This window comes from Mesoplodon bidens (assembly GCF_964165515.1).
Source record: "Mesoplodon bidens genome assembly, chromosome: 9".
NCBI lineage: Eukaryota > Metazoa > Chordata > Mammalia > Artiodactyla > Ziphiidae > Mesoplodon > Mesoplodon bidens.
Genome location: NC_138166.1, coordinates 35,068,088 through 35,085,936, shown reverse-complemented (window position 1 = coordinate 35,085,936; position 17,849 = coordinate 35,068,088). Strand labels below are relative to the sequence as shown.

At 37.5% G+C, this 17,849-nt stretch overlaps 1 protein-coding gene across 1 annotated transcript in view; it reads left to right on the top strand.

The window, feature by feature from the left end:
• The window catches only part of HDAC9 (histone deacetylase 9), a 582,852-nt gene that overhangs the window by 523,811 nt on the left and 41,192 nt on the right, over positions 1-17,849 (top strand). The window contains exon 24 of the mRNA XM_081243377.1: positions 230-314. Coding sequence (XP_081099503.1) covers positions 230-314 — 85 coding nt within the window. The remainder of the gene's footprint in view (positions 1-229; positions 315-17,849) is intronic.

The window sequence follows — 17,849 nt, the reverse complement described above, 5'->3', positions numbered from 1 at the left end:
GACTTCATAGATTAATTTTGTGACCAGTAGAAAATCCCCTTGGAATTCAATTACATTGCTGCAAAACAGAAAATAAAACTGGCTACACTTTTGGAACTGGTATCAGCAAAATCTTAAGTAGTTCTTGGAGCAGGCTTTTTTTTTAGGTTGTTTCAATTTGGTTTGCTTCTGTGAAACTTACTATAAAGTCATAATGTTCTGCTCATATCATTATTTACCATTCTTGCAGCTGGAGCCACTTGCAGAAGATATTCTCCAACAAACTCCGAATATGAATGCTGTTACTTCTTTACAGAAGATCATTGAAATTCAAAGTATGTCTTTAAATTTTTTTAATATTTCTAATAAGGTACTAATTAAGCTTATATTGAGAATTAGAGCACATGAAAAATATAGTTGAACTTCTCAAATATAAGGAATATATTTAAAGTAATTATAATTTCCACATATTATGTATTCATACCTAAATGTCTTGTTGCCTTGCTGTTAGTGTGGCAATCTTATCTCACACTGATAACGAAATTCAGAGACTCTAGATTTAGAACCTTGTTTTTCTCATGTTTTCCAAAAGTGTTTGGATTTTTTTCCATTACTGCCACTAAGTATCTACTCAGAGCTATGAAATTAACATAGAAATTGTGATTATATTTTCCAGTCTTAACTGAGGTAAGTTATCTCCTAGTGATGTTGGAATTCACCATTTACTCGTTTTAAGTTTGTCAATAGAGGAAAAAGTTCACGAGAAAGCCTACTAGAAAGTCTAACTGAACAAAAAGGAAAAGTCAGAGACTTTTTTTACTATCCCAGTTCCTTTCACATCACTGTTACTTTCTCAGGAATTATTCTTTTTTAGATGATAACATGCATGAGTGTGCGCGCACGCGCACACACACACACAGACAGACATACTGAAAGCAAGCACGAATTGACATGAAAGCCAGCATGAATGGGAAAAGCAAATGGCAAAATTAAGTGTGAAGGAGGATCAGAAAGCCCTTAGCTTTGCTACTCTTTTGTAGAAGCATTTTTTAACACCGCTGGAGAAGCCACCTTCCATCTCTCTCTGAGTCCTTGTCTTTGCTTGCTCAGTAGTAATTTGGAGATACGGTCGTGACTGGGGTTCTATGTTATCCGTTCATCTGGTGCTTATGCAATCTAATCTAATACTTCATTAAGGTCACCAGCAGCATAAAAAATATCTACTTTTTACACATACGATTCGTTTTTTTTCTGAGTATTGTTTTTCCATTATACACACAGACTATTAAAATTATTGTTCCTATGTATATTATGAGCCCATTACTTTCAATAAGCATTCTTAAATACTTATTACATGTTGATACATGATAACTTGAGCACTTATCAAGGCAAGGCACAGAAGAGGAATAAGGCAGTTTCTAGCATTAGGGAGTTTACAGTCCAGTGAGTGAGAGGCACTAAAATAGATCATTTCATTAGAAGTCATAACATGCACTGAGATCATGGACAAGAAACAGTCATTTTCTTAAGTCCCTTGCAGCCAGAAGAAGTACTGCAAAGTGAGGAAGGTTCATGGAAGGTTTGAGGAAGGCTCCTTGGCGGTGATAGGGCCTGACCTTGGTCTTAAGGTCTTGTTACCGACCAGGGTTCTTGGCCTCCTTAATCAATAGAAATTGATCAGAGGCCAGACAAGGAATTCAGGCTAGGCTTTATTGGGGCCCCTGCTGCAGCAGCTGGGAGCAAGAACAAACAACAGATTCCTTTGTTTGCTTGCTCGCTGAGGAGGGGGGATAAGCTTGCTCTTTATATGAGATTGAGGGTAGGGGTGTGTCCAGGGGTCGGGCCAGAGGGGTGGCTTAGGTGTTTTGCCCACCCCTTAGGTGGTGTTGTGTGCAGGGGGCATGCGCAGTACCCTGCTTTTGCTGCTGACCCCCTGCTTTTGCTCCAGGCTCTTCAAAAGTGGCTCTTGGGTTTTTTGGTCCCTTTGTATCTTTTGTCCAGAATTGCCCCAGCTGGGCATGCACGCAGTTATTTTTAGTTCCGTATAGTTTCTTTGTATTTTGTTGCTTGAAGAGAGGTGTGTCCAGGTGCAAACATTACAGCAGTGCAGCAAAGGGTCCCAGGTCCCAGCTTGTCTCAGTTTGAACAGGATTTTGGCCAGATGAAGAAAGAGTGAATGTTTTGAAGGAAATAACAGAAGCAAAAGACTCAATTTTCACATAGGTGTAAAAATTCATGGTTTATATATGTCTTTAGAAACCATGCTGTTGTCTGTTGCATTGGATCTAACTTGCCAGTAATGACTTTCCACTGCATGATGGTTTTCCTTTCACCACTGACATTTTTGAGTGACTTGTACAGTCTACTTTAGCCAAACAAACCTGTTTGACTCTTGAAAAAGATTCACTGAACTATCAGAGTTTGCTGTATAAGAATTCTGCCCCTGTGGATTGTGAATCTCTGTCTTTTGCTCCAAAGTGCATTTCAAACACCCAACACTGACCATTTCCCCCATTTAAAAATCTATTTCTGGTGGTGCAGTGGTTAACAATCCACCTGCCAAGGCAGGGGACATGGGTTCGAGCCCTGGTCTGGGAAGATCCCACGTGCCATGAAGCAACTAAGCCCGTGTGCCACAACTACTCTAGAGCCTGCGCACCACAACTATTGAAGCCTGTGTGCCACAACTACTGAAGCCCTCACACCTAGAGCCTATGCTTGCAACAAGAGAAGCCACCGCAATGAGAAGCCCGCACACCACAACAAAGAGTAGCCCCTGCTCGCCGCAACTAGAGAAAGCCTGCGTGCAGCAGCGAAGACCCAATGCAGCCAAAGATAAAATAAATAAATTTTTAAAAAAATCTATTTCCTCCTAAACTCATATTGAAGATTCCACCCAGAGCTTATTAATCCAGTACTTCTGTAAAGTCTCTGCACTAACATGTAGATTTTAAGTGGTATTTTTATTTAAAATTTTTCCATTATTTGAGTTTTTGTATGTTTTATGGTCTTTCGGTCATGGTTCTTTAATTATATGATAATCATCAAGAGGATGGAACCGTGTCTTCTCACCCCACCTTGTACCTGCAGGCAGGGTTGGTACCAGGGACGAGGTTTGAAGTGCATGGAAACCTGGAAATTGAGAGTTGGAAGATTTGAGCAGGATTGATTCGAATAACTCTTCAAGGCCCTAGGGAACCAAAACTTGCATCAGAGAGAGCTTCTGAAGAAGAATGCCTCCTTCTGAGTCATGGATACAGTATATGGTATAGTGGGTACTGTTGTTGGCTACTCAGTGACTATGTGTACCTCATCTACTTAAAAGAAGCCTGGTTTCACACATGAATCCTTGCCACCAGATGCAGTACAGATCAGGGGAAGATGAACTTAGGCCCAGCTCCAAAGGAGCTGTTCTTAGTCCAAGGCTAAACTTGTCAACCCACTTACCAGTGATTAGTTAAGGAGCCGGTACTTGACCCAATTCTGGCCAGGGAGAAGCAGGGCTGGCTTTGTGGGCTTTCAACCAGTGTAGTCACACAGGCCCCACACTTAGAAGGGCCCTACACATGGTTTAATGCTCTTACTCTTGCTGCCTTAAAATTCTCACTAATTTGTATTTTGTGACAGGGAGCCCACATTTCATTTTGCACTGAGCCTTGCTAATTATGAAGCCAGTCCTGATGAAAATCAAGGTGCTGGTGATGCAAAAAAATATTTACCAAAAAAGACTGAGGGTAGCATCAACACAAGGAGAACTCAAGTTGTGGTTGAGAAGGAACTGAATGGTGGGTTGAGGTTGTAAAAGGAAAGATAAACACAAGATAACAGTGATCTCTCACCAGTTGGGACATAGAGTGAAAATTTGTACAGAGAAACTGCTTCAGTACTGTGGCTTTGACCACTGTGTGGTACATTTTTATGTGTTTCTCTGAATTGTGTGTCTTTGGGGCTACTCTTTTTTTTTTTTAACATCTTTATTGGAGTATAATTGCTCTACAATGATGTGTTAGTTTCTGCTTCATAACAAAGTGAATCAGCCATACATATATACATATATCCCCATATCTCCTCCCTCCCACCCTCCTTATCCCACCCCTCTAGGTGGTCACAAAACACGGAGCTGATCTCCCTGTTTGCTAAGTGGCTGCTTCCCACTAGCCATCTGTTTTACATCTGGTCGTGTATATATGTCAGTGCCACTCTCTCACTTCGTCCCAGCTTACCCTTTCCCCTCCCCATGTACTCAAGTCCATTCTCTACGTCTGCGTCTTTATTCCTGTCCTGCCCCTAGCGTCTTAAGAACCATTTTTTTGTTTTGTATATACTCCATATATATATATGTGTTAGCATAAGGAATTTGTTTTTCTCTTTCTGACTTACTTCATGCTGTATGACAGACTCCAGGTCCATCCACCTCACTACAAATAACTCACTTTTGTTTCTTTTTATGGCTGAGTATTATTCCATTGTATATATGTTCCACATCTTCTTTATCCATGCATCTGTCAGTGGATATTTAGGTTGCTTCCATGTCCTGGCTATTGTAAATAGAGCTGCAGTGAACATTGTGGTACATGACTGTTTTTGAATTATGGTTTTCTCAGGGTATATGCCCAGTAGTGGGATTGCTGAGTCATATGGTGATTCTATTTTTAGTTGGGGCTACTCTTCCAGGTTAAAGAAACAGAAAGGGGTTTTATAAAGTCTATAAAGCAATAAAAGAAAGTGGTATTTCAGAGTAACAAACTTCATGATGGCTTGGAAAATCAAAATTGTGGGTACCTGACTTAACAAACAATGCTATATTTCCTTAAAAACTATAAAATTGTACTCTCAATCTTATTTTTCTCTGTTTTATAACACACTTCCATTTCACATGCTCGTGTAGAACTCCAGGCCCTTGATTAGGCTCCCCATTTTGCCTTTGGTGGGGAAGGCAGTCAGGACTCACTAAAACTTTGTGGATCCCAGTGCTTCCTTGTTAAAAATTATTAATAATTTCAAGAAGATGCCAGCCAAGCATTGAACCAAGCCTGAGAGCCCTTCTGAACATGGGGTCCTTTGCAACTGCACAGGTTGCCTGTTTATGAAGCCTGCCTTGAAGGTCGCCTTTGTTTAACAGAGGAACCTTCTCTTCACATGTCTCTGAGTGTCAACCAGGTGCCTCCTTTCAACTTAAGGAGGTGTTCGAATTTCAGCTCACCCCCCAGCCCAGGTTCGGAAGGATTCTTTTGTGCCAGGGTTTGGGACTACTGTATCAGAAAAGTATGTAAATGTTGAAAAACAGGCCTTGTAGCATGTGGGAAACGTTCAGGCAGGTTCCTAGATATCCTTGTCCCAAGGCAGACAGCAAGGTGCTGACAGGCCTTATGTGAATTTCTTTGAGAACTGAGCCCCACAGCTGAGGGTATGCAGGTGCTGGAGGCTGTGATTAGCATTGGCCCTTTGCCTGGCCACATGTATGTGAGTATTTTGCAGCAGGATCATCCCTGTTGTCCTGTTCTTGTTTATATTACTTATTTAGCTGAGAAGAAAAGGCCTTACAAGGCAACAGCAGGGCACCTACTTCTCCTGACAGGTAAAGACCATCCCCCCCCCCGACAGGTCAGGGTCTGGTTTCATCTTCAGATGGTGGGTGTAGACAAAGATCAACCATCTCTGAAATAACAAAAGGGAGGTATGGACAAGAAATTTCATGTTTGCACACGCTGTTCACTCTGCTAACAAAGTCTTCTGCCTCATCCCTATTAAGTTTTCAAGACTTAGCTCAGATCTTATCTCTTTTGGGAAGCCATCTATGAATCCCCATAAATCCCTACTCTAGATTAGGTACATTTCCTGGGTGCTTTCATGGCAGAGATTATTTTTGCTGATGTTCATTGTATTTAATCGCTGTGTCCTCTGCACAGTTCTGGAACGTTGTAGGTGCTCTGCAAATGTTTGTTGAATGAATGAATCACCCAGTATGTCAGTATTTGCCACACTCTTTTTTCCTTAGCCTAGACTGACTTTTTAACTAAGGTTGTACTCCTTGGTTAGCTCATACAGAACAAGAGATTAAGAAGTGCAGGCAAAATCTATATGAGAGCCCATTTCTTCACTCTCTTTCACAACCCACAATGATGAATCATTTCTAAGTTAGAAAGAACATGAACTGCTTGTGAGCTACCATTTCCATCGCTAAGCTTGGAGATGGCAGTTCTAAGAGTTGACTGGCCAGATGTAATCACCAACAAGCAATGCCAGGTAAAAGTCAGCCCAGAGTAGGATAAAGGACCTTCATATGTATATAGGCTTTCCTGAAACCCGTCCTAACAACTCACAGTCCGTTGAACTCTTACCTTTTTCTACATAGTATGGTGAGAAGCAAGATTCCCAAATGTCATGTTTTACACTAGTCCTGGCCCGTGATAACATTTTCACTGATTTTGAAGGGAAGAACCATGAAGTGAGTTTTCCACAAAACTAAATTTATTTAGTTTGAAAGACTATAATTTTAAGTTTGAAAAACATATAATGAATGATGTTGATATTGATCTATGAAACCTCAAAATATGAAAACCACAAGTATATAGTCATGGTTTCCTTTTATTTATTTAAATTTTTTAGTAAGAAGAGTACTCCTTTTAAGTGTCAACCAATTTTGTAGACCTCCTGCATGATAATAACGATAATCATAGTATCTTTTGAATTGTGGATCAAGAAAATATATGTGTACACAAGGATTTGAGGATTCTTTTAAAATTTTGCTGCAACCCTCCAGTGGTTTGCAGCTAATAAGTTGAAAAACACTAGTGTGGAGTGTTTTAAAATGATACGAATTTCAGTATAATCCTCACCAGCCATGTGACGATGAGCTAGCCACTTAACTTTCCTAAGGAATTTCCAGAGGAATGACATGACATATCACCACACTGATTTTCTAAGGTGGTGCCACTGTGGCAACAAGATGGCAGATCAGAAGCAGAGTCATAAAAGAACAGCAGGCAGTTTTTCCCTTTACCCCTACTTTCATCTTTTTCCCACTCTAGGAATTCTTCCCTTTAGTAGATTGAGGTCTTCTTAGAATTCCTTATTATGCCAACCACAGAAAACTGGTGACATAGGCCAGAATGAGGAAGAGACAGTAATTGCAATGTCACCATATGTTTTTGTCAGACTTGTTGTATATCAATGGAGGAACAACATCCATGCCTCCTGCATATAAAATTTGTCACTATGGCTAAATTTATCTGTATTTTTTAAAACTCGCCCACACACAGGACACACATTATTATTTAGGGCAATGAGAATTGCATTTATCGTCTTCTGAATTTATCCAACTTTTGAGACCAATATGAAAAGGGATATGATTATCTCATTGCAGGAGAATATACCATGTAACTATGTAATTGACTATGAGGCAGACAGTTATCCACATGGTTCAGGCAGCAACAATGGGCAGAACACACCTTTCACCCATTCTAGAGAAAAAAAAAATGAAATCAAATTTTCTCTGGGAGATCCGAGGCAAGTATAGTTGACACCAACTCCTTGTCAGAATTCTGCTTATGTTTTTATATGTGTTATTGAGTGAATGACTTCCTCTTCCTCTTCCTTTTTGTTGTTATTCTTTTCCTTCTCCCCCTCTTCCTTAATCTGCTTCTCTTATTATTACTATACATCCTCTGTTCCAGAAACTACCCTTAGAAGTAACAACTGATGTTGGAAACAAACAAAGGAATGTTAATTTTGTTGACTTCATTTCCACTCTATTTCCAATGGAGATACTGCTGGTAAAAATAAAATACAGACACTGTTGATGTTGTATTAGAGTGGATAATCAGAGAAGGTGCTATCCAGTTCTCTTGGTGATTAAGAGATCTGGATAGTAATTAATGAAGAAAAGCTATTAAAGTAAGATAAAACTTGCTCTAAAGATGGCAGTCATTTTCTTCTTTTATGTGAAATATCATTCTCAGCCATCTCCTTCCATTACTTTAATACCCTCTACATACCCCCTTCCCAAGGAGAAAGGGCATTTACATCAGCCGATCCAGGAGAAAATCAGATTGTTTCTAATCTGAAAGGAATTTGTGTACATCTCTTGTTGTGAGGAAACTGTCCAAGATTTTGATCTCATGGGGCTATGCACATAGATTAAAGGGTTGTTTCCCCAGATGGCAACAAGCACTGCATAAATCATTTCACTAACTCTCTAGCTTCTTGACTCCACACCCAAATGCTAACCCACACTCAGTTTTTCTTCTCTTTTTGTCCCTTCTTGCTTTGATTTTCTACCTTTTCTCCTTATCTCTCTGTCTTTCCCTCTCTCCTCCATCTCCATCCTCTTGAGACCCAGGGGAGAAGAACAAGAGATATGCACGATGTTGAAAATGGGCTTGTAACTCATAAGGATTTAATGATTTATTTCAAGCAGGGAAGGAACATGATCAAACCTGCATTTCAGAAGATCACTATGCCTGCAGTAAGGACAGGAGATTTAGCAGAACTTACTGTCAAATGTGAGCAGTTTAATTCAGAAGTAGAGTTGGCTTGGTATGTAATTAATAGGCATGGAGAGGATTAATGGTTTCTAAGTTTCAGGCTTGGACAACAGAGTAGGTAGTGATGTCACCTCCTGTGATGGGGAACAGTAGAGGAAGAAAAGGTTTGCAAGGAAAGATGAATATTAGACTTAAGAAAAAGAAACTGCTGATTGAAAGGCTTAAAATTTGGGGAACCCAATCTTAAATATAAGTTTTCTCCACAGTAAAGTTATGGAGGCATATTGGATGAAATTATTTACACAATGCAAACCCTGTAAGCTGTTAGCAAATAATAAAATAACAATTACTGAGTGTTTTCAGTGTGCCAGGCACTGTTCTAAGCACTCTTATTAATATAGGTTAAATTATTTAATCTACTTAACAACCCTATGACGTTGGTACCATTTTCATTCCCCTTTTACAATCAAGTAAACTGAGGCACATCTAGGTTAAATACTTTGCAAGGACACATAATTACTAAACGGACAAAAGCAAGCTCATAAACCAGGCATTCTAGCTCCAGAGTCTGTGGTGTTTGCCATTATGTTATTCTAGCTCACAAAGAAATTCATTCCTTTTGCAATTTTTTGTATGCATTTTTTTCTATTTCATCCAAAAGTGACAGGTTTAGGGGGGAAATCAGTTAAACTGAAGATTTGGAGTTTTGGACATTCTGGTTAATTGAGGTTTAGCCACAGTCACTTCTAGAAGGGCAGTGCCAAATTGCAGGGAGTCATGGAGCTATGAATCCACTCTGGAGTCCCTTGTAAACTTGCAAAATACATCTAATCACAAAAAAATGCAAGGATTGGCAGAATTTCAAATCCCTGCCCTGCTGAGTTTAAAACCCTGCCTGTTGTCAGGTGTGAGCTGCTATTTGTCATAGATTTTTTGGCTTTAGACAGAGGCCTTGACGTTGCAGCCCTGGGCCAGGCCGACCTTCATTGAAGAAAAGCAGCGTAAGACATTTTCCCACTATTAACCCCGCCAACCCTTGCTTGTATCAGAGCCAGGTCAACCTTGTACACATGGCTTTTTGAAAGTTGATTTTGAACTGCTAATTAACCATTCTCTTGAAATGTTGAGACTCTGATTATTGTTTGGTGGAGCACTAATACTAGAATATACCAGAATTAAAAGGAAAACCTGCCATCTGCTTAGAGACTTAACTTGTCTGGAATTTTTTTTTAATTCCAACTACATCTGTAATTATGAGTTTTCTTTCACTCATGTTTCTACTAAGGCAGAACTAATCAAACCAAGAGTCTAAATAAAACCATGCATCTTTCTAGGACTGAAAACTCTTTAAGGACAGAAATGCTTTCTGATTATACTCAGCTGTTAGCACCCAGATGCACTTCACACATGCAATACCATTACGGTGTGCTCGAAGGTCAAGTTTGGGGAAGATCATTTGTTAGGTATTTATATATACATTATATACACACATGCACAAACATAGATTATATATATGTGTATGTATATATAAAGTATATATGTATATATAATCTCTAGTCCTCACATAATTCTGCAATGCATAATTAGTTTCCTCATCTTGTTCATTAATAAATTGAGGCTTAACAAGTTTAGCTCACTCGTTGGAAGTCTGTCAACTAATAGCACTAAAACCAACATTTGAACCCTGGTCTGGCTGTGCTTTCAAAGCCCACTTTCCTTCTGTTAAAGCATATGACCTTCCTGTTCCCACTTCATTTCACAGATAAGAACAGAGTTCCACCAGACTTCCTGTTTCCAAGTATCCCAGGATAGACACTAGAATAGACCTCTCCTAAATAGCTTCTGCATACGTTAAAACAGACTCTTTTAATCCATTAGTGGGCTTCCTAGAACATAAGGGAATATGAGGGAAAAAGAAAACATAAGCTGAAATTTAATAGGGAGTGAGCAGTAATCAATAAGTAACACAAAATGGGAGAGTATCCCTGGGGCAAATGATGACATCAGTGCTATAACTGCACAAAAAAGCCTAAAGTCTGCATCAAAGTTAGGGATATGAATTTGATAGATACTAAAGAGGTTTTGTCTTCCTTCTCAGTTCTGGAGGAAGCAAATACAATTCCTTTCTGGGGGAAGTATCCCTAATTTAGACCCTAGTATATGCAGAGATCACATTCAACAAAATATGAGCTCAAGTAAATAAATACATACATATTTAAATAAATGAATAAAATAAAATGCACGAGGACACAAGCGACTAGGGAAAGTCAGCAGAAAAGAGAAACAGAGAATAATTAACCTTGGTTAAAATGGTGGAGGGGCATAATTTCAAGTAATGATAATAGATTTAAAATATTCATTTTACTTTCACTCCTCCATAAAACTCCACTAAAAATTAAGAGGATCTTTTTTTGTTGTTTTGTTTTTAATACAGACACTCATAGGGATGAAGAATGCAAAAGGAAATAATAGGAACCTGGAGAGCAGATGACCATCTGTTACTGTCTTAGCAGACCCGAAAAAAATGAATTATAAACCAGTACTAGCAGGCATATCTCTGCCAGAGAAGGATACATCAGATGCATATAGAATTGTTGACCCACACACCTAAGACTTTGTATTTTATTTCATTTATTTTAATTTGTCATTTTTTCTAATTCATTATCCCTTTCTTCACTTCTATGTCCAGCTTAAAAACAGTAACACTTAAATCCATTTGCCCTTCTACCTTTAATCTGCCTTAAAAATCTTGCCCTTTTACTTTACCAATCTAATGAAATCTCAACCCTGAATATAGTCTACAAGGAACTTTCTCTAACACTGGACGTAAATAAACAGGTCTGCTTGAGATTGTCATGAATCATAGCAATTTGATTTCCTGTAAATTTATGAACACCAAACTCAAGTGGGCCCATTATAATCCTGCTGTGTTTCTCAGGTCAATTTTCACTGCCTCTCTCAAACTACTTTTTCAAATTTCACTGTCCTCAAACCTCCATCTGTCTCACCTTTGCTGGCAATCTCAGCAATAAACTTTTCTTAGAGTAAATTGCAGCTACCAAACTGCTTTCTTTGAATTGTTCATTCTCATCAACAATTAAATAACCTAAAATCTCTCATCTTAAAAAACAAACTCCAACAACCCACTCCTTCCCCAGTTTACTATCCTATTTCTCTCAAACCCTCCAGGAACAAATTCCTGAAAAAGGTTTCTATCTAGTTATCTCCATTTTCACAGCTAGAAATCCCTATTGGAACCACTCTATTCTGGTTGCAATCTCACTGTGGTCACCAGTGGCATTTCTACTACCAGATTTAAAAAGTGATTTTATTAAACTTTATTTTGAAATAATTTTAAGTTTAGAGAAAACCTGCAAATACAATACACTATAGAATTCTCATATAACCTTCCTCTGGCTTCCCTTAAGTTGACATCTTGCAAAACCATAGCACAATTACAGGAACTAAGAAATTAATAGTCATACAGTACTGTTAACTATAGACTTTCATTGGATTCTACCAGTTTTTTCACTAATTTCCTTATTCTGTTCCAGAATTCAGTCCATAATCAACACATTGCATTTAGTTGTCATGTCTCAGTCTCCTCTCAACTACAACAGTTCTTCAGTCTTTCTGTGCCTTTTATGACCTTGACACTTTTGAAGAGTACTGGTCAGTTATTTTGAAAAATGTCTCTCAGCTTGGGTTTCTCTAATGTTTCCTCATAATTAGATTGAGGATATGCATTTTTGGCAGGATTACCACAGCAGTGATTCAGTATCATTCTTAGTGCATCAGATCTGCAGCACATAATGTCAATATGTTTTATTATTGGTAAGGTTAGCCCTAGCCTGGATCACTTGATTAAGGTGATCTTCAGTATAAAGTTAGAATATTTCCCTTTGGAATTAATAAATATGTTGGGAAGATACTTTGAGATTATGCAAATATACTGTTTCTCCTCAAATTTTTGCCCATTAATTTTAGCAGCCATCAGTAGATCTTGCCTGCAAAAATTATTACTCTGGTGTTCCAATGCCTATTTTCTATTTTCTTTACTCTGTCTACATTTCTTACTTGGAAGTTATATGTAAGGAGGAACTGTCCTTTCTCTTCCATTTACTAACTTATTCATTATAATATTTATATCAGTATGGGCTCATGTATATCTATTCTATAGGTTATAATCCAATACTATCATTATTTATTTTGTTATTGAAATTGTTCAAGCTCTGATTATTCAGAGCTCTTTCAGGATGGCTCCTATGTCCTTTTGACTTGGCTTCAGGCAAATACAGTCTTAACATTCTAATCTCCCAAAGTCTTTGAATCCCTTCCTCTTCATTAAACCAAGGTAGGTCTGACGTTTCTAAATCACTTCCTGTGGGCCACCTTTTGGTCCATGTTTTAGCCAACCAAACAAATGAAGTTAGAACCCTTCTTAACTCTTCTAGCTGCAGCATTAAATGCAAGTATCTCTGTTTAGTGGGCCCATCATCCTCTACGTAAATGCTTTTCACCCTACATATTCTTTTCTTAAGTATATTATATGGATAAGTTATTTCAACCCTCTTTACTTCAGTTTTATCAACTGTAAAATAAAGAAAATGAGATTATCTTACAAGGTGGTTTTGAAATTATATGAAATTACATATAGAGCACATTTTCATAGGCAATTAATAAATATTTCTTATCATTTTACTTATCATTGTTTTCGTCCCAGACCATAGCTTCATAGTCACCTCTACGTGAATAACTCCAAAATTTCTATCTTCAGCTCAGACCACAGACCTGAGTTCCAGATGTTTCCTAAACTTCTAGCTCAGCATCTTCCCCTAGATGTCACAAAGGCACGTCTAGTCAACATGCCCAAAGCCAGTCATTATTTTTGCCCCAAACCTCAACCTCTTCCACGTTTATTGGTCCAAGTAAACGGCACCACTATCCTTCCAGTTTTGCTGGAGAGGAATCTAGGAGTTATCCTTCTTGTTGTTCTTTCCATTTCTGTCTACATCCAATCCATTACCCCTTCCTGTTTGTTGTACTCCTTAAACATTTCATTTATCCAACCAATTATTTCTCTTCCCATGGCCACTGTCCCAAATCAGGTTTCCATCATCTTTCTATTGTACTATTTCTATATCCTACAAAGTGGTCTCCAACATCCAATTTTGGTTTCTCCATTTTTGTTTCTCTAACATGATGCCAGAGTGATCTTTTACAAAATAAGGCATATTCGTCTCTCTACCTCCTTGCTTTGAACCAGAGGTCAGCAAATTTTTTTCTGTACAATACTAGACAGTAATTATATGAGGCTTTGTGTTTCAGCTGCCTAACTCTTCCATTGTAGCAAGGAAGCGGCCATAGCCAGTGTGTAATGAACATGGCTGTTTTCACTGAAACTGTATTTACAAAAAAACGGTGTGGGTCTGTGTCTTTATTCCCGTCTTAACCCTAAGTTTTTCATGACCTTTCTTGGTTTTGTTTTTTCTTAGATTCCATAATATATGTGGACTTGAGGATATGGGGAGTGGGAAGGGTAAGCTGTGACAAAGTGAGAGAGTGGCATGGACATATATACACTACCAAACGTAAAATAGCCAGTGGGAAGCAGCCGCATAGCACAGGGAGATCAGCTCTGTGGTTTGTGACCACCTAGAGGGGTGGGATAGGGAGGGTGGGAGGGAGGGAGACACAAGAGGGAAGAGATATGGGAACATATGTATATGTATAACTGATTCACTTTGTTATAAAGCAGAAACTAACACACCATTGTAAAGCAATTATACTTGTTAAAAAAAAAAGGGTGTGGGACCAATTTGGATTCTGAAAAAGGAAAAATCTGAAACAAGTGGTATCTGGATGGGATATTAAAATACCAGACATCAACCAAAAAAACCAATTGTAAAGGACACCTAAATTTCTGGCCTGGGAGATGGATAGAGAAATATTCAACATTTCTGCCACCTGATGCACTTAACAGGCATGCTGTAGCCACAGCCTGTGACATGCATGAAGCCACCAAGCTGTCAGAAGGTGGGGTTGGGAGGAACATGGGGAATCAGAGGTTAGGAATGGATAAAATGTGTTCAAGAAATAGAGAGGGAGCAGAATTTAGTGCTCAATTGTTTCCCAAGAAAGCTGATAATGAACATGTAACTTTGCACAAAATGTTTATCAGTACTGATCTTTCGTCATGGGGATATAGTGATATCATGAGTGACAAGAACACTGAAGACACAATGATGTTGAATCAGTAGTAGTATCTACTTTAAAATGTAGTCATTATTAAAAACAAAACAAAAATAAAAACTAAGGCCACGGGGACAATTTAACAAGTGCAGTTGCAGAAGGTGCATTTAGGTATTACTTATGAAGCATGGATTTTTATTTAGATAAAATGACTATGCATTTAGTTTTCATTTTAATTTTTTAATGAGTTTTCAATTTCAAGCATTTTTTTTTTCCAGCTCCAAAGTGAGGTAATAGTTGTTATTTGTTGACTCCGCTAGAAGAATATCTTGGTTAAAGATGCAGTGTCCTTAGGATGCTACAAACAGAAAAATCAGTTAATTCAAATAATGGTGTGATATTTTTCATTCAATTCATGGAATTAAAGTTTTTGGAAATAAATCTGCCAAAAATAAAACTTAGGGCATTACTATGAAAGCTGTTATAAATTACAGTGAAAATCTAACACTGACAATACAATCTTTTGATTTCATACTCATATGAAAATTTAAATTTTGCTGGAGCATAGCTTAATCTTAAAGAACAGAAATGCATTTGGCATTGATTACATAGTACCAAATTCCTTAACTTTTTATAAATAATAAAATATAATTATAAGTTTAATAAAAATGTATTTTTAAATCCCTAAAAACAAAACCCAGTAAGCTTGATATTCTATCAATGAAAGTTTATGGTATTGCTCTCAAAATTTAAAATAATTTTTTATAAACACGGGGTAAAATACAATTAAATGAAATACAAAGTTCTTAAAATACAACTGATACTGATGACAAAGAAACACGTTCAGCAGGGCAGTACAAAATTTCTCTCTTTGCTGCCCATTATCAACCATACTTTAGAAATGTTTGAAATGGCTATTCTGCAATAATATTGAACTATTTTGTAAGTGAGTTTTCTGAACTTTGATTACATCTTTCTAATCAGTTAGAATTCACTAATCAAAATATTCAATAAATGGCCCTCTGAACTCACATATGAAGGAATAACTACTATAAGAATTGCCTGTTGATCAGAAATAAAAGTAAACTAGGAAAAGCACACATATGAAACTTTTAAACATTTACTTTATTGATGTATAGTTGATTTACAATGTTGTGTTAATTTCTGCTCTACAGCAAAGTGATTCAGTTATATACATATAGACATTATTTTTCATATTCCTTTCTATTGTGGTTTATCACAGGCTATTGAATATAGTTCCCTGTGCTATAGAGTAGGACCTTGTAGTTTATCCATCCTATGTATAATAGCTTGCGTCTGCTAATCCCAAACTCCCAATCCATTCCTCCCCCCACCACCCTTTGCAACCATAAGCCTCTTCTTATGAGTCTGTTTCTGTTTCATAGATAAGTTCATTTGTGTCATATTTTAGATTCCACATATAAGTGATATCATATGGGATTTGTCTTTCTCTTTCTGACTTAACTTCAGTTAGTATAATAATCTCTAGGTCCATCCATGTTGCTGCAAATGGCATTATTTCATTCTTTTTTATGGTTGATTAGTATTCCATTATATATATGTACCACATCTTCTTTATCCATTCATCTGTTGATGGACATTTAGGTTGTTTTCATGTCTTGGCTATTGTGAATAGTGCTGCTATGAACATAGGGGTGCATATTTCTTTTTTAATTATAGCTTTGTTGGGATGTATGCCCAGGAGTGGGATTGCTGGATCATATGGCAACTCGTTTTTTGAGGAACCTTCATACTGTTTTCCATAGTGGCTGCACCAGTTTACATTCCCACCAACAATGTAGGAGTGTGGAACTCTGTTTTTGGACACTGGACAGCAGGCATTGAAGGCCTGTGATCCTAGCAGCAAACAAACAAGGAAAGAGAAACAAAATGATTCCTACAATTGCTGGAGCTTACTGATAAGAGGCAAGTTCCAGGCTGCAGCATAGGGAGAGAGAATTCAAAGAGTGTAGTGGTTTTTCTGAGTAGAAAATGAAGTGATCAGAGTTTGGGGGGATTGAAGTGACTAGAATTTGTGAGGCAGAATACTTGGAATAAAGTTGCTGCACAAAGAAAGAGTTCTGGGTATCTGTACAAGAGTTTCCTTAAACCACTGTCTTACTTAACTTTCCATACATGAGGTGAAACTCCACAAGGCTAGGGAACTAACCAGTGGAAAACAGTAGGTTAAACGATTCAAGGAGTTCAAACAGAACTGGGAATAGTTTGCATTCCTACTAGCCAGAGTGAAAAGACCTTGTAATATACAAGGCATCATGTAGAGATATTGAAATGGTTTCATCTTAGTTATAGGGCTAAATTAACTTTATACTAAAGCCTGCTCTGAAGTTAGTCTAACAAAGAATACAAGCATCCTCAAAAAGTTCATACTGAGTGCAAGCAATTTAACTGCATGCCCAAAGTCCAATGCTTTAAAAGAACACAGCAAAATTCAACAACCAAAAATGTTCAAATTAACAATGTCAAGCATCCAAATGAAAATTACCAGGCATACAAGGAAGTAGGAAACTATGACCTAGAACCAGAAGACAAGTCAGTTAACAGAAACTGACTCAGTAATGCAAGGTATGATGAAATTAACAGATGAGAATGTTACTTCCAATGTAAACAGGAAAGTGCAAACATACTGCAGAAAAAAATGAAAAACAGAACATGTAAATGGAAGTTTTAGAGATAGAAATAAAATATTTGATATTAAAAAATTCTGCAACCTAAAAGGATTAATGGCAGATTATAAACTACAGAAGACAAAAGAAAAAAAACAAAAAAACAGTGAAGCTGAAGAACAGAAACTATCCAAAGAGAAGAATAGAGAGAAAAATACTTTTAAAGAGTATATTAGTTATATATTGGACAACATCAGTCAGTTCGACATACGTATAAATGGAGTTTCACAAAAGGGGGGAATATTTGAAGAAATAATGGGAAAATGTTTCATAAATTTGCTGAAAACTACAGATCCACAGATCCAAGAAATCCATTCACCAGCAGAATAAATATGAATAAACTCACACTGAGGAACATCAGAGAAACCAGACAAAAGAAAAAGCATATTACATTCAAAGAAACAAAGATAGAGATGATAAGATAAAAAAATGATAAGAAATTTATTGTTTTGGCCGCACAGCACAGTATCTTAGTTCTGTGACC